At 36.2% G+C, this 27768-nt stretch overlaps 2 protein-coding genes across 3 annotated transcripts in view; one reads left to right on the plus strand and one right to left on the minus strand.

Annotated features, from left to right (window-relative positions):
* Positions 1-4319, minus strand: part of PIG-A (phosphatidylinositol glycan anchor biosynthesis class A) — a 42483-nt gene extending 38164 nt beyond the window's left edge. Inside the window, exon 1 of the mRNA XM_083114963.1 lies at positions 4189-4319. Within this exon, the coding sequence (XP_082971089.1) occupies positions 4189-4217 (29 nt within the window). The 5' untranslated portion in view covers positions 4218-4319. The remainder of the gene's footprint in view (positions 1-4188) is intronic.
* Positions 4320-4776: 457 nt separating this feature from the next.
* The window catches only part of Neurl4 (neuralized E3 ubiquitin protein ligase 4), a 79206-nt gene continuing 56214 nt past the window's right edge, over positions 4777-27768 (plus strand). For both annotated transcript variants that reach the window (XM_083114931.1, XM_083114932.1), the window contains exons 1-10: positions 4777-4951; positions 10302-10403; positions 10990-11103; positions 12149-12287; positions 14094-14335; positions 16287-16487; positions 16793-16933; positions 21415-21511; positions 24194-24293; positions 25617-25793. In XM_083114931.1, the coding sequence (XP_082971057.1) occupies positions 4793-4951; positions 10302-10403; positions 10990-11103; positions 12149-12287; positions 14094-14335; positions 16287-16487; positions 16793-16933; positions 21415-21511; positions 24194-24293; positions 25617-25793 (1472 nt within the window). In that variant the 5' untranslated portion in view covers positions 4777-4792. The remainder of the gene's footprint in view (positions 4952-10301; positions 10404-10989; positions 11104-12148; positions 12288-14093; positions 14336-16286; positions 16488-16792; positions 16934-21414; positions 21512-24193; positions 24294-25616; positions 25794-27768) is intronic.

The following is a 27768-nucleotide window of genomic DNA, read 5'->3' on the forward strand; positions in this document are numbered from 1 at the left end:
ACTGGTGTTCGGTATACAATATCCTTAAGATAACCCCATAAAAAGAAATCCAAAGGGGTTATGTCGAGTGATCTTGGTGACCAAGTAACTGGGCCATTCCTCCCAATCCATCGACCAGGAAAATGTTCATCTAAGGTCGATTTCTCGAACCTCGTGAGGCTTTTCAGACCCCCAAACTCGACAGTTATGCCTATTCAATAATTTATGAGAAAAGGAAACACACTGTACCTTCTCCTGTGGAGTAGTCATTTTGTGGAAATGTGACCTCACATCTTCCCCACTTACTCAATGTACATGAAAAAACAGTAAACAAAACTTTGAGAGTTTCTCTTTTACATGAAGGCAACAGAACTGAGATACCTAGTTCCATTATTTAGATTTGAAGTTGTAAAGATAATTTGTGGACACCCTGTATAATCAGTGGCGTATCAGGAAAATTTGACCTGGTTTACCACAGCAATTCTTATTTATTGTGTGTATTTATTATATATTCATTAGATATAATGGAAGTGAAACACCAATTGAGGCACGCTAGTAAAACAGAAACAGTAGTCCGACGACTTCAAATTTTCAGGCAATTAATATACAAGGTGTTCATAAAGTCCCGGTACCATTACAACGTACATTACATGTGTAATGGTGCTGGGACTTTATGAACACCCTGTATTTTTCACAAAATGTCCCTTTTCAACGAAAATAGTACCTGGATTTTCTTGCAACCTCTGCCAAACATCGCACAGAAATAGAAAGATATAGCAGTTTCTTCTGCTAACGCCGTTTCTAGTGGTGAAACTGACCATGCAGGTCATGTGTTCTTAAATAGCTATCCTCCCAACTTTTTCTTTGGCTCCCTCGCCCTCCCCACAGACAATCGGGGAGAGAATCTGGTCGTCAGAAGAGTGCGATGGAGAACAATCGTTGGCATAAACCAGTCTTCAAGTTCTATAAATAATTTACTTATATTTGAGTTTAAAAACTTGTTAAAATAGTTTCTATTATATGTGATGTGTGATTTCCCACTTACATTCCTCACAAAAAGTTAGGAATATTGTTATATTAGGCATTAGGTGAAGACACAGCCTTGGATTGCAACAACCTGCTGGACGTTCTTGTGTTTTTGTCAACATATGCCACGGTGCCTATCACCTATTGCCAAATACAGGGGTGTCCACAGGGAGGATTCATGGCGTGCCTGCATCATGGGAATTTTTGGAGGGACAAAACTTTATACTTTAGCTACCAATTCTATATATCTTCACACAAAAATGGGGGGGGGGGTTGATTTGTTTGACTGACTTGTTATTGATTTTTAGTTATGGTTATTATGCAAAGTTGTTCTACCTACCTGCCTGTGGTGATCGCAGGGATGGCATTGAAATGGAACACCACCTCTTTATGCCTTTAGAATCAGTTTAGAAAGGTGGGGAGGACGTGTTGTTCGCATTAATACAAGGTTAATCAAGCAGACAAACTTCTAAGAATAAGGTTCAGCACACTAACAATTTTACAAGAGGTGTAAAATTAGGAAATTATCAATAAGCTTGCTGCAACGACTTTGCAACGTCAGAAGTATTATCATTTGTGTAAAATGTTATTTCAATTAATGTCAAAGTAATATACAATATACATTGCTTAAATATATGTGAATTATATTGTTCTGCAAATTTTGGCTGACCAAAAAAATTTGAGTAAATAATTGGGCATAAGGGAGGAGGAAACTTTTACCTTTTGGGGGGCGCGCATCATAGGCTTTGGGGGGTGGGCACCCCTGACCTAATATAACAATATTCGTAACTTTTGTGAGGAGTGTATAAAAGCTAAATGAGAAAAGTCGGTTTACCAGTGGTAAACACTTAACATGGAGAATACACCACTGAATATAATGTGAAAATAATAATATCAGTTAAGATTAGCTAACTATTCTCCTTATTTAAGGCGATATCAAAAAGGTGCAAGACTGTACTTGAAGCAAACATCCTTCAAGAACGATCTCGCAATAGTGTCTTGAAGCTTTGGACTGGAAGCGAAAATCTTCCAAATTGCACTGCAGTGCCTAATACGAGGGTGAATCAAATATAAATGGAATTTTTTTTTGCACGGACAGCGAAAGTGTGGTACAGCCCTGTGGCCTTCAGGTGATTATGGTGGGGGGATGTGGATTCTGTTCCCTCTCCGGAGTCCTTGCCAACTCTCCACATCAGTCAGTAGCACAATGACTGAGCAAGAGGTACACCCGTCCGTTGTGCAATGCATCATCAAATTTCTTACAAGAGAAGGGGTAAAACCGGCTGAAATTTTGACGAGTCCACCCGTATTCTCACCTGTGATGAAACTTGTGTCCACCACTACAAAACAGCCCACATGGAGTGGCAGAAAAAAAAAAGAGGCTGGGCCAGACCAAGCCAAAAGCCGCACATCAGCTGGCAAGGTTCTTGCCACGTTTTTTTTTAGGATTTCAGAGGTGTCATTTTAATTGACTGTCTTCATGAAAGAATAACAGCGAATGCTGCTTACTACTGTCGACTCCTGGAAAGTGCTAAGGCTCCTTATCGGACCAAACGATGTGGCACACCCATCAGAAATGTCCTGCTGTTTCATGACAACGCCAGACCTCACACAGCTGCTGCAACATGTTATAGGTGTCTGAAGGATAGTAAATTTTTACCCATTTATATTAGCCAGTTTTATTTCTTTTTTATACAATTTCCTTATTCTCTTGTATGAATCCTTACCTGTATAATTCCCTTCTTTACTTTTATCGTACCAGAACATGACAAGGTTTCTGAGTGACTACAGATAAGGGGTAAACCAGCTGAGAGTTTTTTCCTTATTTTTAGATTGTTTATCACTTATATTTTTTTGATATTCTTGGACACGTGTTGTTAAATATGTCAGTTAGTATAGATATAAAAGTTTCCCAGGCATTCTCAACTGTATCACAATTTATCAATAAATTTTCCCAGTTAATCTCACTTAAACTGGATTTTAAAAGGGAGATAGAGTTAGGGCCTAACAATCTATTTTTTTTTCTTTTTTGGTGCTATTTTTGTATGAAATGGTACACCCAACCTGAGATCACAATGATCTGACAAACTAGGTTCAATTACCTCAGATTTTAAGTTTTCTTTATGCATATCGGTACCAGTTTCATAGATCGGAGACACATTAAAATCGGATATTTTGGGTTTCGCATGGTTCGTACTTACCAATTGTGTATTGCGGAACATAGTTCAAGGTGCCATTATGCTTTTTACACTTTTTCTACTAAAATAACGCATTTTTCTAAGTGCTACCGAACGCACGTAACGGTGCGATATCGCTTACTTTGCGAATGATATAGCTTCTTTTGTTTTGTAATATCAGTGTTTCCAAACTTTTTCACCGAAAAATACCTACTATCGTGTTCGTCATGTGTGCAAATTGTATATTATGCAAGGGTAGCTGACGGAGAGCCCCACGAACCATTCCCATAAGGTTAGGTTGGGTTTGGTTAGGTTAGGGAAGCATAGTTATAATAAAAAAAATAATAAAAAAAGGGTTGGAAACACTGACATGATTTCGCGGTTAAGTATTTCGTTCTGTAAAAATGAAGAAATGTGTCTCCGATGTATGATACAGTTACCATGTATAGGGCTATCTGTAATTATATTATGTAGACAGGATTGCCCTCTTGTAGGTTTATCATTGATGCACATGGGCGTCCGGAAGGGGGGGCAAGGGGGGACCGCGGCCCACTGGAAAATGAAAGTCAACCAAAAATTATGCATTTCACACATACAATTTTATTTTAGCCACAATAATATGTGTTAATTATTGCATTAACCCCATAAATTTAAATTTAAGCAATGTTTTTTTAGGGAACTACACTCTATTGGGGGGAAATGTGACTTGTTACCTTCCTTGCCCCTCCCTGGAAAAAATCCTGCGGACGTCCATGTTGATGCAATACAGATTATAACAGCTGAGTGTATCACCAAGTTATTTTAGTTACTCCATATAAATTCTATTTTTTTCCTGAAAGCTCGTAAATTCAAAGGAAAGTACAATATGCATGTGAGAAATTAATTAAAAAGTATGTTTCTGTAAATCCTAACAGTTGACGAACAACTAACATGCCAACTCAAATTGTATTGCGTATAGAGTCCATTATATAGAAAGCAGAAGCATATCATAAGTTAAAGTACTAACCATATTCGGTGCTTCATGATGTGTGCCATTCGTTGCAGAGGTTTCACTTAAAATTGTTTAATGCATTGCATTTGTAACAAAACCCGCGCAGAAGGCAACCACCCGTACGAACCAGCTGATTTCATTTTCAACTTTCCATTGTTAACAACTTCGAAGCGAGCTGCGTGTCACTCAGGAATACCACTCGACAAAAACTAAAATAATCATAAATTATTCATGTCATAAAGAACTTACGTTGTTATTGTAAACTTACAAATCTGTATTATAAGAAAATCTATTGCAGATAAATTTCTCTTGTTGATTAAATAGAGATAACATATTTATCATACCCAATACGTAGTGTTTTTTCAAGTTTCTACATAAATGTGAACCAATCATGGTTACGTTTTGTCAGATAACTTTGATGTAATATGTGCACATTTTCTTTATACAGTAAAAGAGGTGCTACGTAACTATGTTCTAAATAAAACGATTAGGAATTGGTAAAAACAGTAGGTAAAAAACGATTCGTAGCGAAGTTGCGAAACATCAAAGTTTACTGCACTGCAGTAAGCAAGCGCTTTGAAATCAATTCATCCTACACAAATGTACGTCTGATTAGAACATGGCTGCTATGTTCCATCGTAGGTGTGGGGAGCGCGTAACACTTACAAATGGAAATAAGACTGCAATTAGAAATTTTGCTGAATTTAACTATGGATTAGTTCTCAGCAACGAACCACTTGTCGACAACCAGTTATTCGAAGTTGTGATTGACAAAAAGGTGATGCATATACGTCCATATTTATCAAATTGAAAGTTGCATGTTAGCAATCATTATCATCAATAAGGATTATTTTTTATCTTGTATTTTGAACTACAGCTATCTATGTAGATGCAGATTTGTTTTCCCAATACAGTAAGGCGAGAGAAGATTAATTTGTTGGCTGATAAATATGGTACATATTCTATGACAGATCAATCAACAGACTTGTCGTCGTAATTTGTGTATCTGTTTGTTCCTTAAGATGTGTGTTTCTAATTAGCAAGCTGCTACAATGTTATTCCTGTTACGAAAAACAAGTTTGGCATACTTCAGGAGATTTCACTTCTGTATGTAACGTTAAATTTGACGATTCTAGTTGACGTAGTAATGCTAATGGCCAAATTTCGTATTGAGTGGATATTAAATTATTTGGAATTAGTAATTTACAGTTCATAAAATGAATTGCTAAGGTATGGAGAGAACGGATTTTTGCTCCACCTAATAGTTTTTAACACAGCCAACAACAACACAGCCAAGAAATGTGAAGCGAGATTGAATTGCCTCGTTAAAAAAACTCTTTCTCCCCTCCTTTTTTTTTTAAACTTGTAAAGTACACCCAGCAATTGACACGTTCTCCATTCTCCCCAAATACCTGTTTATATTAGACATATTCATTTATGTTTTTGATCAATGTATAGTAGCAATAGTATACAGCACTATGAATATGTTGTGCAGAACTGCAGCCTACCAAATAACAAAAATACCCACAATGATTTGCCATTTCGTAGCTTGTACTTGAGCCCAGGGCTGGAGTCTAGTTTATGTCGTTCTTGCCTGTTTACAAAACCGTGCTAGTAGACAGCGGGTGCTCAGGCATCCGTAGGGTAAATAAGTTTTTCTTTTTACAATTTCTGTCACTAACCATTCACGGGAACGAGGTATGCCTACGAGGTTAGGTTAGGTTCCATTAGCACTCATTTCACCCCTAAATATGTGCTTCATCATCGAAAAATGTCCTCAGTACGTTCAATCACGCATATCCGGACAACATCGGTTTTTCTCGATTTTCTCCTCGAGGAAAAATTTCCTCGCCTTGGGATTTAGTTTGTTGAATTCCTTATACAATAACCTTTCCAACGATATATGACACATATTCCTTATGAAAAGGACGTAAACTAGACTCTTACCGAGCCCAGAATGTGTGGTGTGTGTGTATTCACTCGTTCTGTATTCTTTAATCTATTTCTGCATAAATAAATGCTTAAACACTTAATCTATGTGACTTTAATCATTCAGTAGATATATTAAGCTTAAAAATTTGAAAATGATGGTTGAAAAAAAAAAAATGGGTAACAATTCCGGGTATTAGTTTACTATCCTTCGAACAGATTTCTTCATTTGTACAGAAGAAACTACTTACCGTAATAAGTTCCTGTAGTATTGTCTAACATCTGGAAGGTGTTTTGTGTGATGTGGGAATGTTTCATAGCAGAAATTCAACCATTGACGCATAGCCCCACGAACCATTTCCGGTAAGGTTAGGTTAGGCAGGGGCACAATAGGTTACAATAGTTAAAGATTGGTTTTGAAAAAAATATGCGTAGCCCCACATACCATTCTCGCATAGCCCCACACACCATTCTTGCATAGCCCCACGAACCATTGACACATAGCCCCACAAACCATTTGCGGAAACGTGCGTTCTTCAGTTACAAAAACACTTTTTTTTAAAAAAAAATTGATCAAAAAAACGTGAATACACGTTAAAAAATGATCTGCGAAGCAAATAGGTAAGTACAAATGTCAAAAATTGACGAAACTCAGAAGTTATAGGTGTCCGAAGGATAGTAAACATTTACCGCAAGCATGCACATTTCCCATGGACATTGTGTTTTCCTTTGACAAGCGACTAGTAAATCGGAACCTTAGTAGAATGCATTTTGAGACTTTATTTTAATGCTAAGAGAACCTGGCCTGCCTAACCTAACTATGAAAGCATATATTGAAGAAAATCGCTAAAACTCCGCAGTATGTGTTAACAGAAGTAAATCAAAATCGAACCATGTTAAAATTGCATTCGTAGCATGATGAAATTGCAATAAAACAAAAGGAACTTGTGCCTTTTTCTATGTTGTGTGACCGATTTCCATTCCAGGAATCCAAAAGGTTCATACAGTACTTCCTTTTACAAAAGATGTCATACATATGAAACATTAGTTTGCATGTGATGAATTTATAGAACATCGTTTCAGGATATGGCAGGGAAAAATTATTCATAAGATAACACGCAGTAAATAACAGAAATCAAAATATGTAAAAAATGTCTGTGTACCAGGATGAAATCAGAATTAAACAATCGAAACTTGAGCCTAGAAAAATCATCCTCATGGTAGGCAACATTGATGAAATTTTTGTAGTGTGCAGAAAATAAAATATCTTGGCCCGGTTGTCAGAACCAAATTTATCCTTCAAAAATGTAATGAGTACTTTCTGGAGTAAGTGAACTAATGCTCTATCATGCTATCTGATATGGCAACCAAATTTTCAGTTATTACTGTCAAAGTATTGGGATTTCCATAATAATAATAAATAATGATAAAAATAGTGAATGGATGTATTATTGTTGCTTGACCATTATTCCAGTGAAAACCTTGTGAGGCATCTTGCAACACACAGGAGGGGCCTCCCCCATGGCGCAGTGGTAGCGTCATTGCCTTGTAATCACGGGGTCCCAGGTTCGATACCCGGTGGAGGCACAAGTGGTTCGGATTCCACTTTAAACTGTAGGTACAGTCCCGATTAGCCTTACTGTGCATAAAGTGGACTTAAAACAGCAAATCAAACCAAGCAACACACAGGAGTAATTTTCTACAGAATCACGAAGTACAATGTAGTGCCTATCAAGAACTGTTTCTTTTAAATGCTTGAGAAATTAAGCTTGTTGGCATGAAAGAATTTCCGATCAGGTGCACATTTTTTCGACTAGAATTTTTATGAATTCTGTGCAGGCTTCATTGATGTTTCAAGTTTTGATCTGTCTGTGAATATCCACTGTTTGTTCCTGCTTTGGTGTTAATTTCCAGGTGACCCTTATTAATTTCAAAATATGCACTGTCAATGTTTCCGCGGATCTCATAATCTTGAAGTCTTTCTAATCTGGATGATGCCATGATGCTGGCGATCAAAGTCTCTTATTTAAAAAGAGTCAGCTCACTATCTATTCAACATTCTACCACACGTATTTCAAACAAGACTCCTGCACACATTATTCACTTTCTAGTTGCAGAAGTATTGCACATGAGCAAGTCTGCAATGTAATAGTGCAGTGTTGCAAACTCCCTCTAGAAATGACCGGCTGAAAAAAATATGCTGATACTAATTAAATTGTTTTTCTTTAATTATCCCATAGTTGTCCCAACTTCAAATTCAGTTATGTTATAGTGTAACCTTGTGTTAACAATATATTTCAGTTCCAAGGAAATTGCAGATATGCATTTTCAAAAGGTCAAAGTGGAAGACCTTGAAAAAATTTTATTCTAAATATATTGATGGGCTACTCCGTTGGAAAGCTTATTTCATGTCCTTTCAAACAAGACTACAACCAGCTCTCTATGTCAATTAGGGTAAGAGCAATTATCCATGAAAGTCTCGAGCGTGGACTAAAAATCGACAATTTTTTGTACGAGGGTCGTCCAGAAAATAAAGACTGTTTGGTTATACAAAATGAAAAACACAATATTTATTGAAAAAAAAAAACAATTCTGTTACACACCTCCTACATTTAAACATATGTCGTATCTGTGCACGAGCTTCAGAATTCTCATGTTATACTCTTCTGCCGCCAGTTCATTAAGCAAGGTGGTCACTGCAGTGACTTTTCAGGTGTTCTTTTGGTGGATTTCATGCCAAACGGCACTACAATCAATGCAAATCGTTATTGTGAGAGACTAAGAAAACTACGGTGAGCCATCCAAAACAGGAGGCGAGGAATGCGTTCTGGACGAATTGTGCTTCTGCACGACAATGCCCGCCCTCACACTGCTAGTGCAACTCAAGAATTGCTGGATCAATTCGGATGGGAAATTTTTGATCATCCACCCTATAGTCCAGACCTTGCTCCTAGCGATTTCCACCTTTTTCCTAAGCTGAAAGAGTTTGTGGGTAGTGGACGTTTTGGATTTGGAAGTGATGAAGAGTTGGAGAATGCAGTGACCACCTGGCTTAATGAACTGGCGACAGAAGAGTATAGTATGGGAATTCTGAAGCTCGTGCCCAGATACGACAAATGTAGGAAGTGATTATGTAGAGAAGTGAAGGAAACTTCAGATATGTAACAGAATTGGTTTGTTTTTTTTTCCAATAAATATTGTGTTTTTCATTTTGTATTTCTGGATGACCCTTGTATTTTCAAGCCCCCAAAACTCCATAACTACGCCACACAGGAAGTTACTCTTTCTCAGGATATCATATCTTCATGACTACCAAATAGTAGAGTTTCAGAAAAATCCATGATGGTCGGGTCAGAAATGAGATGCATGTTCCTAATGCTTTTGGGGCATCTGACTGACATGCGGGAGACCCAGGTTTGATTCCTGGGTTGAGTGATCTAAGATTGGAATTTTTGTGGCCTTGTCCCTGCAAAAATTGCAACCTTAGATATAGTGTTTTCATAATTCTGGAACACTTTAAATAAACATCAAGGATGCAGAATATTGGGGGCTGTTCACCCACTGAACCCCTTGAGAATTAAGTTAATTATTTTTAATAAACGGCTTTTGATGTTTGATGTAATTTACAATTGGTTCCAGCCTGCAGGATACACAAATATCAGAGATATTTGATCCCAAAGTATGGCTCTCATAATTGAAAACCTCCCATGTCGGAGTACTTTCACCGCTTTTCACTAGTAAAAACTGCTTTTGTATGCACACTAAAATATCGAGAGACCACGTTTCAAATTGCTATGAATTCCAAACGTAACGACGTAAAATTATAGCTGCTGTTGTGGAATATTTTGTTAGGTGCTATGTTCACTTGCATGAAGCCATAGAACTGGCTAAGGTATTATGCTAAGGTAACAGATGTACTTTACTTGATAATAACATGTCTCCACGATCTCTGAAAATAACGGGAAATGTTCATAACATGAACTTCTTAAGCCATGTAAAATATTTCATATTCTCGAGGGGGCACAGAGGGTGAAGGGTACCGAATATTGTATAATGACTAAATCCACAATGTATTTTCCCCCCTCCTCATTGGCCCTTTTCTTACTGTGAGTCTGGCAGATACATTAAAATTTGTTATTTATTAATAAATGCTGTGCTCCAGGCAATATTTGTAATTGGCTCTTGTTTTGTACTTGCAGATAAATTCCTGGAGTGGAAGCATTGAGATAGGAGTAACAGCATGTGATCCTAATACTTTGGAATTTCCTTCCAGTGCTACAGACCTCCGTGAAGGATCATGGGTAAGGATACACTAGCAGTGACACCACTTCTGCTTTTAGCTATTCGATAACTACCAGGACAAATAGAAACAATTTCATGCTGACATCAGGCATTTTCGTTATTCACTTCTGTCTTGTAGGTTAATTTAAACATAGAAAAGCGAGGCGCAAGTTCTGATTGCTGGGTGTCAATCTTGTAATTAAGCATATTGCTGTTCTACATCATCTGAATTTGCTACAGAAGCATAAGGATTATCACATTTACTGCATGTTCCTTGCAGAAATATATAAATTATTTATTAATTGCATTCATGTTTATCTTGAGATTGTATAGGACACCTTACTTCAGACTAAGGGGCAAAAATATCTGATTTTTTTGGACCTCTGAAAAAATTTGGTTATAAGCCCCTCGCATATTGTTTGCCCAGGCCCTGCAACCATCCAGGGCCAACCATGTGCTAATGCTATCAGTTGTAGGCTTAGCAATATTTAAAGTAACACACCCTGGAACTAGTGCAATTATTCCCATCAGATTTTAGCGTACTTTATGAAAATTATTGGATTATTGTTGATTTTGTATGACTTGGATTTCAATTTATTTTTTCAGATAATGTCTGGCAATTCGATATTGAAGGATGGACGCTCAATTGTGGATGTGTATGGGACTGATTTGGATAAGCTGGTTGAAGGCGACAGAGTTGGTGTTATGAGAAGCTCCCAAGTATGTTTATATTATATCTGATATATTACTTTTCATGGTTTACTTGATATATATATATATATATATGTATAGCTAGTTTGCAAATTTATTTGCACACAATTGTGGAATACATGATCTTACGTGCATTAAGGCTCAGCTGATCCTTTAGCTAACCCCAGGGCAGATATTTTTGAATTTTCATCTCCTTTTGGCAACTCACACAGACTAAATAGAAGTAGGCAAGAACCGAACTGGTTACCTCAAGGCAGGGTTGCAGGATATGATGTTTTTTTCTGACCAGGATCTACATTGTTTAGTTCTGTCATTTTTTTTATGGTGGAGAGCCAAGATAAGTAAAGGTTTCCAAAATTATAGGAATCAGTCATCAAAAAAATACAAAGAACTACACAAGTTGGTCACCAAAACAAAAGAGTAACACTGCCTCAGGATAATGACTTCAACTCTGACAACTGACATCAATTCAGATCCCTCCTAGTTTTATTTGTTGTGAATTTTTACTTATCCAGGCAGTGGGGTTGAGGTATCCCCAAAATGTCAATAGCGTTTTTGTGCCTTATCATTTTTTGTTCCTATTACCTGATTTTACTGTAGGTAAGACCATGTATTTTTCTGCACTTGAGGAGTTTTCACATTTGAATAAGTTGTAGAATGTTTTTCCTGGTAGAAATATTATTTTTGCAAAACTATTAATTCGTTACTAGTCCTACTGGCCAGGAATTCTGAGATTTATACATCAATTCTGCAAATCTTACACTAGTCCTGACTGTTGAGACTTGAACATGAAATTTGTGCTTCATTTGCTGACAGGGATGGAAATTTTCATTTTGTGCAATAAGTGTAAAGTTTGAAAATCAAATTTCAGATTGTTTTCACTTAACACCACAAGTTCATTTTAAATAGTGAATTTTGCCCCAAAGTTCAGCCTATTTTGTACTGAAATTTTTATTATTATCACAAGTGCCTGTCAAAATTGTTAACAATAACTAAGATGCAGTTTTATTATAAGATATGACGATACATATTAAAACCATTTTTTGTGTTTCAGAGTGAACTGATTTTTTATGTAAATGGTATATCACAAGGAGTAGCAGCCAGTAACATACCAAGCAGTGTGTATGCTGTGATTGACATGTATGGAAAGTGTGCACAAGTCACTATTGTTGATCACAATGCCAATACGGAAGGTGAGTAGTGTTGGGTGATATATTGTCATGATATTTTTGATACATATATATCTTGTTGGTGATATATCATCACAATGTGGTAACAATATATATCGTGTCAGCGATATATCGTCACAATTTTTTAGCAATATATATCGTGTCGGTGATATATAATCATGATATTTTGGCAATATATATCATGTCAGAGATATATCATCATGAATATTTTGGCAATATATATCATGGAGATAATATAATATATTGGCAATATCACGATATGGAAAAATATTGTATCGTCTGTGAATATTTTTTGACGATATATTGTGATATCAAATTTCCGATATCGTCCATCCCTAAAGGTGAATAAATAGGATAAAAATGGCCATGTTCAGTTTGTATTAATTAAACGATACATCATAATTGCCCCTACCGTGACTATGCTGTCTGAGTTGTCAGGCTTTGGCTATGGAACTTGCGCTGGTTCAAGTCTTCTGGAGATGCAGCATAACAACTTTTCTCCTTAGATTTAGGTCTATGTATGGGACCGGTGGCCAGCCACCATCGTGAGGAAATTAAGGAGCTACGAATGAGTAGCGTAACCCAGTCATGGAAACCTGCGATGACGACAGAGTTGAACGTGCTGACCACACGTCATCCAGTAACTGGTTGTATGATTTTCCACCTATGCTGAGGCATGTGGGAGTGAGGTAGGTAGGTAGGCCTTGGCCCTCGAGGGCTCTTACACCATGGGTTATTGTTATGTATCATAATTCTTCTTTTATGTACATATTGTTTGCATTGTAGAGTTACAAGCAAATTAACATTTTTTTGATGTAAGGGTTCGGTTGAACACAGGTTCCCTTCAAAAGAGATAGTATTTTTTTGTGCAACCAAAACCCTTGGTGTTCACAAGCTTCCAGAAGGATAGCAAAAGAATATTGGGATTTGACATGTGCTACATTGAAATACATCATATTACAAGCATTCATTGCAATGCTAATAAACGTGCTCTATGCAAGGTCTTTTTCATATTTAAATTGTCTTTGTATTTTGAGTGTGGTTTTTGTGAAGCTTCAGTGCCATATGAAGTTACAGCGTTGAAGCATCACATTCCGTATCAGATCCCACTTTAAACTGTAGGTCCAGTCCCGATTAGCCTACCTGTACATAAAGTGGACTTCAAATAACAATATTCCATATCTGCGTTAGTTCAAAGTAAGGCTGACCTCATACCACTGACTAATACAGGGTGGGCCAAATGAAGATAGGACCGATTTGTGCCTTCGGGCTGCCATTCCCAACACCTGCTGTAGTCAATGTCTTGGACACTATTGCAGTAAATAAAACCACTTGCTTCATCTTTTGATTTGGTATAGTTTTATTTGGCCAACCCTGTACATTGTAAGAATTTCAGAATATTAGTAAATTTTAATATAAGTATTTCATTGTGACTATACCATGTCAATTTATGAGTTTTATTTTAAAAAATTCATTATTTTATAATAAAATAGCCAGAAGATTAAAATAACTGTCATTAGAGAATTTATTTTGTGCCTCACTAATGTAGTCGTAAAAAAAGATGTCCCAATTTGATCTCTGGTGTAGGCACAATGTGTTGGATTCCATTTTAAACTGTAGGTCCAGTCTCGATTAGCATTAAATAGACTTGAACAAATTTTGTTAAAAAAATTTCCATACATTACTGGTGAAAAATTAATCCTGCTATTTTATCAGGACTTATGAGGTGAATATACTTTTTATTTTAAGACCAAGCAATTTATCAATTTTCATAATGACTGATTTTAATGTTTCTATATTTCCTTACAGCTCCAGATCTACCTACCATAGAAATAAACAATGATAATGTGATTTCAAACACTGTTGCAAATATCAACATTGCAAATCTCAACAACAACAATACTGACAAGCTGAGGTTCCATGAAAAATGTGGTCATCTTGTGAAACTTTCCAACAATTACAGAACTGCAGAAAGGAGAAGGCCATTGGACGAGTTCAACAATGGAGTTGTAATGACCCACAGGCCATTGAAGGACAATGAATTATTTGAGGTGTGTATTTATATTTTGATTATTTTATGTTGTGATGATTTGTTCTTAAGACAAATTTAAGCATTTAAACACTTTCACAGCATGTAGAGGATATCAACTTTTCTTACTACTGTTTTGCTCATGTAGGCCTCTTTTTGGTAATACAAACTGTCAAACAATGATCAGTCAGATTGACACCTTGGCTACTCAAACTTGAGGTGACATATTTGGCCAATATCTTTTTGGCTTTTCATGTAACTGGTTTAGTATCACTTGAATCTATTTTCATTAATAGTTGAAGCAACAATTATTTTATATTATTTCTAGGTCCGAGCCGATACCGATGGTGATGTATCGTATCAGAAAGTATCAGTTGCAATTCATGTACCGATACTTTTCTGGCATATTGGTCTTTCACGGGGTCCGTAAAACTACCACTTGATACTTTCGCGAAGTCTAATTATTCGGGAAAATGTACAGAATTCAAACTTCCTTTTTATTTTGCACAAAGAACTATATTTTGTGATTACGTAATATCTATTTTTAATATTTTGATGTAATTGTTGAATATTCTAAAGCAAATTTCTTGGTAAGTTGATACTTATTATTTGAGAAGAAAATTTACACACTAATATTGATCAATATTGTGAACAAATCTTAATTATTGCAATTCTCATGCATCAGTATTAATGGAAAACTGTACGAGTTTCGGCCATGTAAATGTATAGAAAATTGTTTTTGAAAAATATGACATTTCATAAAACTAGTTTTTTGGTTGCTGTTAGAAATATTCAGAATTAGAATGACAGCAGTGTGTTTCATCTCTTCTCCTTATTTGTATATTGATAATTCTAAAAATGTATTTTAGAAGTGGTTCAGCGATTGAAATTAAACTGTCACTCATTTCAAAATATGAAAATTTTGGGGTACATAATGTTTTTCCTATATTCAAAGATTAAGTTCCCAATTGTGGTTAACCAAGGTGCAGAGATAATAACATAGATAATTGTCTATGTTAAAAACAACCTCTGAACTACTTGAGTAGTAATAAACATTCACAGCTAATAGTGGGTAGGGTTTTTCCCGGACATATCCTACATTTTAGCCTTATGTCCGGCATCTTGGACAAATTTGAAAAATATCATAAAATGTTCTACATTTTGAGCATCACATAATATTAATTAGGAAAATACATGTTTCAGTTGAACAAAGATAAATCATGCAAGTTACAAGTTTATGGACTGTACTCCCAAATTCATTAGTGAAATTTATTTAGAATCAGTTATTGCCCAAAAACAGATAAAACGTTTCTGCTAGAACAAAGGGAGCAATTAATGAACAAAATTTTGGGGCACATTCTGATGAAATACCCGAGATGAAACTTCTGGAACCATTTCAAATTACGGTAATTGCTGACTATCTGCCATTACAGGTCATAATGCAAATGTTGAGAGAATGCTTTCATTACCATCAGCACAACGGACTCATGAGATGCATATTTCTTTCATAAATTCTGTAAAAAGTTTGGTACTGGGCTCTATAATTTCAAAGAATTTAATTGTCCAGTCTCTCATAAATATATTTTGACGACCTGAAATTTTGAGAAAAATTGGTTCATCTGTGAAGTACCAGTTAAAACATGTAGTAAGAGGTGCATTTTTAGTGTGATTACAAGTTTGGATTTCTTTTTTCAACTGATAAGTGTCAACTTTAAATTACTTTCTAACATGATTTGGAAATGTGTATTATTTATTGTGAATGTTTTGTGCCCTACACTTTGGGACATTATGTCCTACTTTTCCTTATAGCCATCTGGTAACACTAGGTAGGGTGTCATTTTCTCTCCTATATGTATGCAACCACACAGTGCATGTTCACTTAAAAATGCATACTATGCCGATAATTCACTGTAGGATCAATATTATGCCTGCATGTAAATTTATGTGATATATACAATTTCTCTCGTTTTTAGATTCGCATAGACAGACTTGTAGATAAATGGTCTGGCAGCATTGAAGTTGGGATAACAACTCATAACCCATCAGTCTTGGAATTTCCAGCAACAATGACGAATATGAGAAGTGGCACAACAATGATGTCTGGCTGTGGAATTTTAACCAATGGGAAAGGCACCAGGAGGGAATATGGGGAATTTAATTTAGACGAGTTGAGAGTAAGTTGAATATGTCGTGAACATACCGTGGCTCAATTTTGTAAAGCTTTCATACTTATGTGTTCATGCTGCATATCTTTTCATTCTTGTCTCTCTAGTTCTTCTAAAGCTCACCACTGGTTGAAAAACAATAGCATTTTTGTGATGTGAATGACTATTCAAATCTGTTACCATTCTTGTGGGTCCATGACGTTCATGGCATGCATGTGATTTTTCTTTGAACTGTGAAGTTATCTTATCCTATGTGCATCAATAAGGTAGTCTAATAGGTGTTTTAGTCGCTAATGTTTTTTTCGCTCTTTCAGGAAGGTGACCGAATTGGAATGATGAGAAAGTCCAATGGCAACCTCCATTATTTTATAAATGGGCTTGACCAGGGAGTTGCTGCAACAAAAGTTGCAAGTTGTGTGTGGGGAGTTGTTGATCTCTATGGAATGACTGTTAAGGTAAAAGAAATAATAATACGTACCAATAATAAACAATTATTTTACCATTCTCTGTAGGGGGAATTCAATCTGAAATGAAGCATTACTTTAACCTTTTGCCGCCCAAGGCCTTTTTCACAAGTAAGCCTCTATTGCCCGAGCCGATTTTGAGTAAAATGCAGAGTTTCAATTAAATGAGTGTAGATCGGAGGCTAATTGCCCTAGAGAGATGAGTGATATACCGTTGTACGCGGAATGAACCAGAGATTCATACTATATGAAATTTTTGAAAATTCGGCGTATATGTTGGGGGGGGGGGGAGGGGGCTAACTCTCAAAATTCCAAAATTTCGGGGAAAAAAATTTGGTTCCCCCACCCTCCTCCCAAGAAAAAAGTACATGACAGTGTCGACATGCACATGGAAATGATCGCTGACATGTAAGGAAGACAAAAATATTTGCATTATTATCATATGACCAATGAAATTTGAGTTGTACCCCCAAAAGGAATGGTCGGCACGCCACTGATTCAAGCTTCAAAATGCAGCGGTACCTTGAAATGACTATAGCTCAGAAACTAAATGCCCTAGAGATATGAAAGATATACCATTGTACGCAGAATGAATCACAGATTTAGACGATATATAATTTATGCACATTCGGCGTATATATGGAGGGGGGAAAGGGGGGAAATCCCCTGAAAATACTTTTTTTTTTAAAAAAAATGGGGTTTCGCCCGCCCCCCCTGAAAAAAGGATATGAAAAGTTCAAAATGCACATAGAAATTATCGCTGGCATGTAAGAAACAGAAAAATATTTGCATCATTGTCGTATGACCAATGTAACTTGAGTTGTACCCCCAAAAGGAATGGCCACTGATTCAAGCTTCAAAATGCAGCGGTACCTTGAAATGACTATAGCTCAGAAACTAAATGCCCTAGAGATATGAAAGATATACCGTTGTACGCAGAATGAATCACAGATTCAGACGATATATAATTTATGCACATTCGGCATACATATGGAGGGGGAAAGGGGGGAGATCCCCTCAAAAATACTTTTCTTAAAAAAAATGGTGTTTCCCCCCCCTGCACCCAGAAAAAATGTCAAAATGCACAAATTGCAAAAATTATGCAAATTTGGTGTATATATGGAGGGGGAAGGGAGAAAACCCCCAAAAATTATTTAAAAAAATTGTCACCACCCAAAAAATGTCCTTTCACTTGGGCACAAAACGACACCTACGCACAACATTCACGGACAAAAAGCTAGAACGTAGTGACAAATGAGCGCCAATTCTTGCAGCTGCTTGAAATTCTATTTTTAGACAATGCTGGGTAACCCCTGTTGCCACTTGTGCTAAAAAAAACAACGGTTTCCTTCAGCGCGCTTTGAAATTCCATTCTCACAACGCAGATTCAACAACCAGTCTTCCCCCTCCCCCTGCTTGCGCCCTCACGGAAAACTTTCATTTTGACATCGGATACTGATAAACAAGCTTCCTTCGAATGCAGTTCACAGGCAGGAGTGAAAAGCATTGCTTTAGAACAACAAAGCCGGTCTTCCTTTGTCGGCAAAAAATTGACCTTGAAAAGAGACTCAAAAGAGAAGTCCCTTTCCCCGCCTTTCCCCCTCCATTTTCATGAAGACAAAAAAATGCAAGAAACCATTTCTGTTAAATACATGTGTTAGGAACAATATAGAAAAATAAAATCGAAATTCTAGGCAAAAATAGAAAAGTTATAATGTAAAAACTACGACCTTGACACATCATCTCGATCGAGATGCTTGGTGTCCTGAGGGTTACTTTTGGATATCTCGTTCGAGACGCTTGGGCACCAAAAGGTTAACCAATAATTAGAGACATGACTAACGAAAAAACAAAATGTGAAGTAAAACATTGTAATGTTAATTTTTCATGTTTCTCAAAGGTGCAGGTGCATTTTCATACCCTGTTTTGTCACTAAAGGATGCAAAATAGACCCTTAAACCCAAAATTAATAGAGTTTATTTACCGACGCAACACTTTCTGAAGTTTGAATTATCATGTGATTTATGCAGTTCTCAGAAAATTGATTAATTCTGCTGTAAATATTTGAGAAGCAAAAAATGGATCCCTTTGTGCAGATATTAACTTACTATTCTGGTAACTACTCAAAGCTCTATCAGAAGGGATATGCTTATTTTGTGTAATAAGTGTACTATTTTGTCCTTCGTGGCCATGCAATGTAAAGTGCTGTGCTTTGGGCTCCGACTGCGGGACAACATGGGTTCAGTCTCTGGGTTTTTGACCTGTGTATAGGACCGGTGGCAACCCACCATCATGAGGAAATTGGGGAGCTACGAGTTAGTAGCATAACCCAGTCATAAAAATCTATAACTTCTGGGGGTTCGATGTGCTGATCCCACATCACCTCATTACGGGTTGAAGAACTCCACACCTCTAGGTAGGATTGTGGGAGGAAGACTGGCAGTTGGGAGATATGCCAACGCTCTTACGGGCTGTAGAGCCACAGGTTATAAGTATTTTATATACCGCTTTTGATACAATTTTTCACCGCTATAACACCAAAATTTTATTTTATTTACCACTTTTGAACCTGAAATTGACTGTTTTTGCACTGAAATTTTGCTTTTAAATTAGCAAAAGTATGTGCCTCTATCAATAATGCTTTGTAATGCTAAATGTTTAATAAAGTTTCATTTTAAATATACAAAAGCTGAGCCGATGCCACTTTCAGCCAATACCAAGACCCATGCCAGTACCAATTTCCACATAAACACTCAACTTTCGAAATTGCGCACCAGTGTATTGATACTTACCACTCTGCTAGCATTTCCTAAAGGGATTCTTTAGAAGTAATATTCCGTTTGCCACATCAATCCACATTATTTCACTTGCAGTCTGTAACCTTCCAAGTGAATAGTGTTCCATGCTTGTGACGATTTTCTGAGGTCTGAAGCATGGGCAAACTAAACTTGAACGCAGTGACTTGACAAAGCATATCTCGATTGTTGTAACTCTGGTAGATTGATATTGTATATTTTGAATGGAATACATAAGAAATTATAAATACCGTATTTACGCATGTATAATATGTGTGCATGTATAATGCGCACCCTGGTTTTTTATTGTGAAAAGTGACAAACAATTATATATCATATATATTGCACAGTGCAATGCAGGTTCAAGAAATGGCTTTCAGTGAGTAACGTAACATTTATACAAGACACATTCAGGACCCTCAAACTAGCAGTTAGCAGCCTTCCATTAAGACATTTGCACACTCCATATCAATTTATTTGGCCAGTAATACATTTTAATTATTATTTTCTTTTTCCTTATCTTTTCTTTCATCCAAAGTACCATAAAAATCAGAACGTACCTTAATTTTATGATTATTTTATTTCAACTGCATTGCACATTAGTGTCACCATCCTGAATGGAATACTGTTTCCATATTCAGAAACTGTATAATTCAAGCTTTACAACGATATATAACATGATAGGGTTCCGTAAATATGAAATATCAATGCAAGTGTCACAAAATCATGGAATGACCCTGTACAGTTTCATGTTGGGTGTCCCAATTATTCTGTGCATAATAAAAACTACAGTTTTAGGGGCAAAATTTTTTGAAAAATTGTGCATTATACATGACTAAATACGGTATTGTAAATGCTATGAATTGTTATTGGTGGTATTAGTGGTAGTCAGTATGAGCATTGGTATTAGTATCAATTTAAAATGACTTCAGCTCAGTTTTATGTATATTTCGTTTTTGACAAAAACACGAAATGTGTAATAACACATTGTAATGCTAATTTTTCATGTTTCTGAAAGGTGTGAGGTGCATTTTCCTACCCTATTTTGTCACGAAATGATGCGAAACGAACTGCAAAATGCGAAATTGACTCGTAAACACGAAATTTACCATTTATATACCAACGCTACATTTTGTGGTCAGAATTATCCTGAGAGTTATGCAATTCACAGAAAATTGATTAATTTTGCTGCAAACATTTGAGAAGCAAAAATGGACCCAATTATACAGGAATAAACTTAATATTCTGGTAATGATTTAATGTGCTCTCAGAAGGGGTATGTTTATTTTGTGTAATAGTGCAGTTTTTAAATCAAATTTGGGATTATACTATTCACATTTTGAAAACCAAAATATCATTTTATATGCCACTTTTTCATCGCTATAACAGGGAAATTTCATTTTATTTACAGCTTTTAAACCTGAAATTGACTCTGTTTTTGTACCGAAATTTTCTTTTTTATTTACCAAAAATATGTGCATCTATGTATAAGTAATAATTGTAGGGGGTAAAACACAGACAGAAAACGGGGGTACATTGTCTAAAACTTATGTTATTCTAAGTAAATAAAGAGTGTGAAAAAGAAATCTTGTTTACTTTTAATTAAAGAGTGTGAAAAAGAAATCTTGTTTACTTTTAATTAAAGAGTGTGAAAAATAAATCTTGTTTACTTTTAAGGTAACTATTGTTGATCGTGACGAGAGGGAGGAACAGAATCTCATTACAAGAAGAAACACTGCTTTGAGGGACCATCAGATTCTTCATGGGTTGAATGGTAAGCTGAATTTTGTGTGGAGTTTGTGTTGTTATTAGGGATGGGCCAGTATGAAATTTTGGCCGATACCGATAAAGTACAGATATAAAATTTACTGATACCGATAACCGATATTCTACCAATCCAATATAAAATTAGAAATGGTCCTTGAAGAACCTGAAAGTTTCATTGACCTCAATATATGTGTGTTTCAAGGTGACTGCAGTGCAAAAGGAGTTGCATATTTAGATATTTACTTTTTTAGAAAGTAGAGCATGGAAATTATCCATAAAAATTACAACAAAATGGCAGAATTTTGCACTAAATTGTCATATATTTATCGATATATCGGATCGGTAATTTTACCAATATACCTATATTGGCCGATACCGATAGAGTACCAATTAATCGGTCCCCTTGTTACTGTTTAATAAAAATGTGGGATGTACATTCTGGATATAATTTCATTTTTCAAGTTTTGTCCATTGCATATTTTAAAATTTAGAAATACAGAGGGCCCTCATGTAGCCAAATGGTTAGTACTATAGTCTTGGGTGCATCCTGGGTTTCATATCTAAAAATTCTAGTTTTGAACTTTGAACCCAGTATCATGACGACAATTGGGAAGCTACTCGAAAAAGAAGTAGCGGGCTCTGATCTTGAAACCCAGAACACAGTCGTGATAGGACTTGGTGCACTATTCCTGCGCCACTCTTATATCCAGCACAGTAACCGCCTTTTTGGCAGTGACCCTCTGTTGCCGCATTTCCCTACGAAGAAACTCGCAGTCAAACAACCAATTAGGCCTAGTGCTTGGGCAAGAAGCTACATTAAAAATCCCCCTCCCCAGAGCAGCCAGTAGGGAGGCAGTATTGTGTCAATATAACTTTTTTGCGCTGTGATTGCACTCTGGTTGCTACAACGGCCGGGAATTAACTATGCATCACCTAATGAAAAATTTGGTTTGTAGGTCCTGACCCTTAAAGTACTGTTGTTGCACTATGGAGTTCATTTTATGTTTACAGAATTTATTCATAGTTTTGAATTGGTGGCACATAGCACTATGGCTTGCCACTAACAGAGCTTAAGAAAATAAAACGACTTGCTGTGTGCAAAAATAATGTAATGTAATGTGGAAAACTAACTTATTTATAGATAGGCTAATCGGGACTGGACCTACTGTTTAAAGTGGGACACGAACCACTGGGCAATGTGCTTCCACAGTGTATCGAACCCAGGACCGCTTGGTTACAAGGTGACAGCGTGTATAAATTTAAGGCAAGAAATGCTAGAAGTCCAAAAATTTGTCTGCTGATGAAAAGTTGCTTGCAGAACCTGGCCTTCAAGTGCATTGTTATGTCTCATAGTTTAGTTCAGATCAGTAACTTTCTTATACGGTTTGAAAAATGAAAAATATATGCACACATGTATTTTAGTCTAGACCAGATAGAGTCATTGAGCTACTTCCCACATATGAAAATACATGACGAGCTACCAAGTGTGGATTGATTTTTTTATGATCCTTTGTTGGTTTATAACAACTTTGAGACATGTAATAATTTCTTTGTGAGTGTCCCTTCATCAAATTTTATCATATCACTCACCCTTATCATCGTCATTAGCCAAAAGTGGCAGAAAAGGGACACTAAATAAAATAAAATCACATCAAATTGTTATTTTTAATTTCTCTGCAACATACAGAGGCTGCCATTTCTTAGAGAGTTCAAAACTTGTAAATTTATTTTTAAAAAACTTGTAAAAACTAGTATTTATACTTTCCTTGCACACACAGTAAAATCTAAAACCTTGCCCCTAAGCATTATCTTGCTTCTTACTCTGCTAATGAGAAGGATGCCACTAATTATCATATACATAAATGTTGCACCTTTTATCTACAGTCTATTCTAGCCAAAACCCTCACGAGCTACTGGAAATGACCCTGCGATCAATGGTTTGGTAATCCTTGGTGTAGACATTCCAAGAAACAAGACACCGAAACACTTCCAAAACTTTATTTGGTTCTGTTCAGTGTTAGTCCGAGGGCTGGCTGAAAAGTTCTCAGCCTGGTCAAGAAGAAAATGATCTAGGACCATGAAACTTTCCTGCTATTTCACATAGTCACCCTTAAGTTCAACACAGTTGGCACATCATGCCTCAAGTTTCTTTAAGCCTTCGAGAAAAAACATTTTTTGTCATGTGAAAAAAATGCTCTGTTGCTCCTATCACCTTTGAATCCTTGAAACTTTGCCCCCCCCCGCACCCCATGTCTTTAAATGCTACGAAAGGTAATTTTTACATTGAGCAAGATCTGGTGAGTAGGGTGGATGGTCTGTGCACAAAACAACCCGTGAGGGAGCATTGTCCTGCAAAAATAGATACCTTGTCACTTTCTTCTCGACCTAAAATAAATTAAAGAAAATGTGTTATATCCTGCAAATTAGCACATTACACTGAAATAACACTCTTTACAGCGACAATGACAAAATTACACATTTTTTCCAGTCACCCCCCACCTCCCCCTTTCATAAATGCACCAACTATAAAATGTTTTCACTGAGGGATACTAGCAAATCATTGGATATTGCAGAACTCTTATGGTACCATTTCTTCCACAGGAAACTATTGTGCCGATGTAGGGTAAGATTTTACATGCAATTGATATGTCTATAATCAGTTAGTACCTTATTTGCTATCTCATTGCAGATGTTCCAGAAGAAGATTTTATAGACAGGCTAATGTTTCATTCAAGTTGTGGTACACATGCCGCAGTCATAAACAATGGGAGGACATCACACAGACCAAAGTAAGTGCAATTCTGTATGATTTTATTCATTGTCATTTTATTATTTGAAGGGTTCGGGATGTAAAACATGGTGACATTTTGGTAATTTCTGCGTTCATTAAGAAAAAAGGTTATTAGAAGCTATACTATAGATAAATTGTTTTCGTGTTGTGGTTACCAATTTCAGAAAGTTTTACTGACTATAACAAGACAATTTTGCTCAAGAATTGAAGGATGGCACATTTTACTTTGTAACTCAAAAATGACCAAAATGTCACTTACCATGTTTTACACCTGGGCCCTTCATTTAGGGATAGAATTTCCGGCTTTAACTTTTACACTTGCTTGAGGGTGTGAGCTTGTTGTTTTTGGGATTGATTCCAATATATAGGCAAGAAACGTACCAATAAGACTGAGAAAAGAAGTGTTGAGCACATGATTGAAGGGGTGTTAAACACAAGAGGACAAATGGAATGTAAATTCCATCACAGTGCAAGGATATATCCATGAAATACAAGAAGGTAAATATACAGGGTGGTCCATAGTGGCAAACTTGTTCAAGTGTAGGTGCCGATATACAGGAATTTCCCATGATTAAGCAGCTGCAAAACTTAACAATGAGTCTGCCAGGGAATGTTTGCCGGTTACGACACGAATTGCGGTATTCATTATGCTCTGTGTTTATTTTTCATCTACTCATCATTCATCCTCATTACATTTAACCCCTTAAGTGTGGAATTTGTTGAACAAGTTGCTACTGGGAAATGTAGGTTTTTTCGTCAAATTCAGTGTACACCCTCCGTATTGTGGTGCTGTACTGCGAAAGGTGTATATATATGCTTTGTTGGTTTCAACTATATTTGATTTACTGTGGCATATATAGTCACTTAGATGTTTGGTGAGATAGTTCTAGCTGTAGTAGAAACAAAAAATAGTAGCAAGAAAAAGACGAAAAAGAAGAAGAAGAAGGGAAAAATTAGTTTCATCTTCTTCTTTTTCATCTTTTCCCCCTCTTGCTACTATTTTTTTGTTTCTACTAGAGCTAGAACTATCTCACCAAACGTCTGTGTGACTATATACGCCACAGTAAATCGAATATAGTTGAAACAAACATAAAGTGTATATATATGCCTTCTGCACTACAGCAGCACAATGAGGAGGGTGTGTATATATACGCCAGGGGTTAATCAGAAGGGGTTAAAGGGGTTAATCAGAACAGGTAGGAAAGCAAAGCTCAATAATGGAAAATCATTATGGAGAGTATGACAATGTTTTTTTGTTTTATTTCAGTTTAATTTATTATCACAGAACGTATACGTTAGTCATGAACTCCTTCTTTTCCAGTGCGATGGATGATTTCAACAATGGTGTTGTCCTGACAAATAGACCTTTGAAGCCAAATGAATTGTTTGAAGTGAGACTGGACAAAATGGTTACGAAGTGGGCTGGTTCTATTGAAATAGGGGTAACTACCCATTCACCAACAGAACTTGAATATCCATCCACAATGACAAATGTTAGGTGGGTATACCTTCCCTGTAATGTCCTTTTCCCCAGCTTTGATATTAAATAATTGAGCAGCTTGGGAGTAAAACTTCATAACCCACAAAAGTATGAAAAATGAGAGAAAAATGCATTGTGGCTTACGAGGTACAAAGATGTTCCTCTGTGTTTCTGACCATTACCGGCTACTGAAAAGAAACTTCATTCGCTATTGCACAGCAACTGAATCCGCTGTTAACTCAATTTTGAATGTAGCTATTCTCAAGTTTGATACTGTTGTATGGTAATTCTGGGAATGCAAGAGATTCATTTGTACTCCTATCATTACTTGCTGATATAAATATGTCTGTGCATCGATTGATTCTAAAAGTTGCTTGTAATCTTTCTGATCTAATTTTCTCTACAGAACCAAGTAATTGAGTCTAAATTCTACCATTATGTTATTCTTTTTGAAACTTGACTCCCAATTCCAGCATCATAATACTAGTATAATAAAAAGTACTCACCTGGCTACAATGATCCCCATCTACTTCTGTTGCCCTACTTACCTGTACCTCAGGTCACACTTCTACAGGAACAACACCATATTTAAACTTCATCTTGTACATGTAAATACATGTTGTAAATACATGTAACCCTCTCATGGATAACCACATTTGTACTTGTAACTCTAACTAAAACTAACTAACTCTCTAGCCTTCTTAAACCCGAAGGTTCATGGCTGCAGCAACACAGGCACAGGCCTTCCATCTGTCCTTATCTTGAGCAAGATCTATATACTCTTTTCCATCCCTACCAATTTCCTTTAGGTCCATCTCAACGTTGTCCCTCCATCTTCGTCTTTGCCTTCCTACAGGTCTCTTACCATCTGGTTTCCCAACAAGAATCCTGTAAACTCCTCTTTCCTCTCCCATTCGTGCCACATGGCCTGCCCACCTAAGTCTTCTTGATTTAATTATTCTAATAATATCTGGACATGAGTACAAATTATGTAGTTCTAAATTATGTAACCTTCTCCACTCACCTGTCTCCTCATCCCTTTTAGGTCCAAATATTTTCCTAAGGATCTTATTTTCAAATACTCTCAATTTATGTTCCTCTTTCAATGTAAGGGACCAAGTTTCACACCCATATAATACTACAGCCAAAATTACTGTTTTGTATATTTTAACTTTTAGTTTCTTAGATTTTAAACGAGAAGACAAAAGTTTATGAAGAGAGAAGTAACATGCATTTCCTGAATTAAGCCTACTTTTTATTTCCTCTTTAATATAATTTTCATTTGTTAATATTACTCCTAAGTATTTGAATTTGGAAACTGGTTCAAATGAGTTGTTATCAATAATTAGATTTTGATTATTACCTAACACTTGGTTTCGGCCTGTAAGCATATATTTAGTTTTCTCTTTGTTAACTTCCAAACCTATCTCTTTAGCAGTTTTGAAAAATATTTTAGCATTATTCTTAATTGTATTCACATCATCCCCAGTAAGTCTACATCATCTGCATATGCTAACAACAGAGTCACACCATTTAATTTTAGTCCTTATTTAGTTTCTTTTACCTTCCTTACAGCATATTCTAAGGCAAAATTAAAGAGCAATGGAGATAATGCATCTCCTTGTTTTAACCCATCATGAATTGTAAATTTGTCAGACATATTAATACCCACACGAATTTTACTTTCTGTTTCACTGGTGCATATTTTTATCATACTAACAAGCTTCTTAGGTATTCCAAACTCTACTAATATATTATATAATTTATCTCTTTTGACCGAATCATATGCTTTTTTGAAATCAATGAATTGCTGATGGACATTTTGATTATATTCCCACTTTTTTTCAAGTGTCTGTCTGATGTGAAAAATTTGATCTGTAGATGATCTGTTACGTTTAAATCCACATTGATAATCACCTATAATTTCATTAGCATATGGTGTTAGTCTTGTTAAAAGAATGTTAGACAATATTTTGTATGTTGTTGAGAGTAG

Source organism: Lepisma saccharinum, chromosome 29 (assembly GCF_977018435.1).
Source record: "Lepisma saccharinum chromosome 29, izLepSacc3.1, whole genome shotgun sequence".
Lineage (NCBI taxonomy): Eukaryota > Metazoa > Arthropoda > Insecta > Zygentoma > Lepismatidae > Lepisma > Lepisma saccharinum.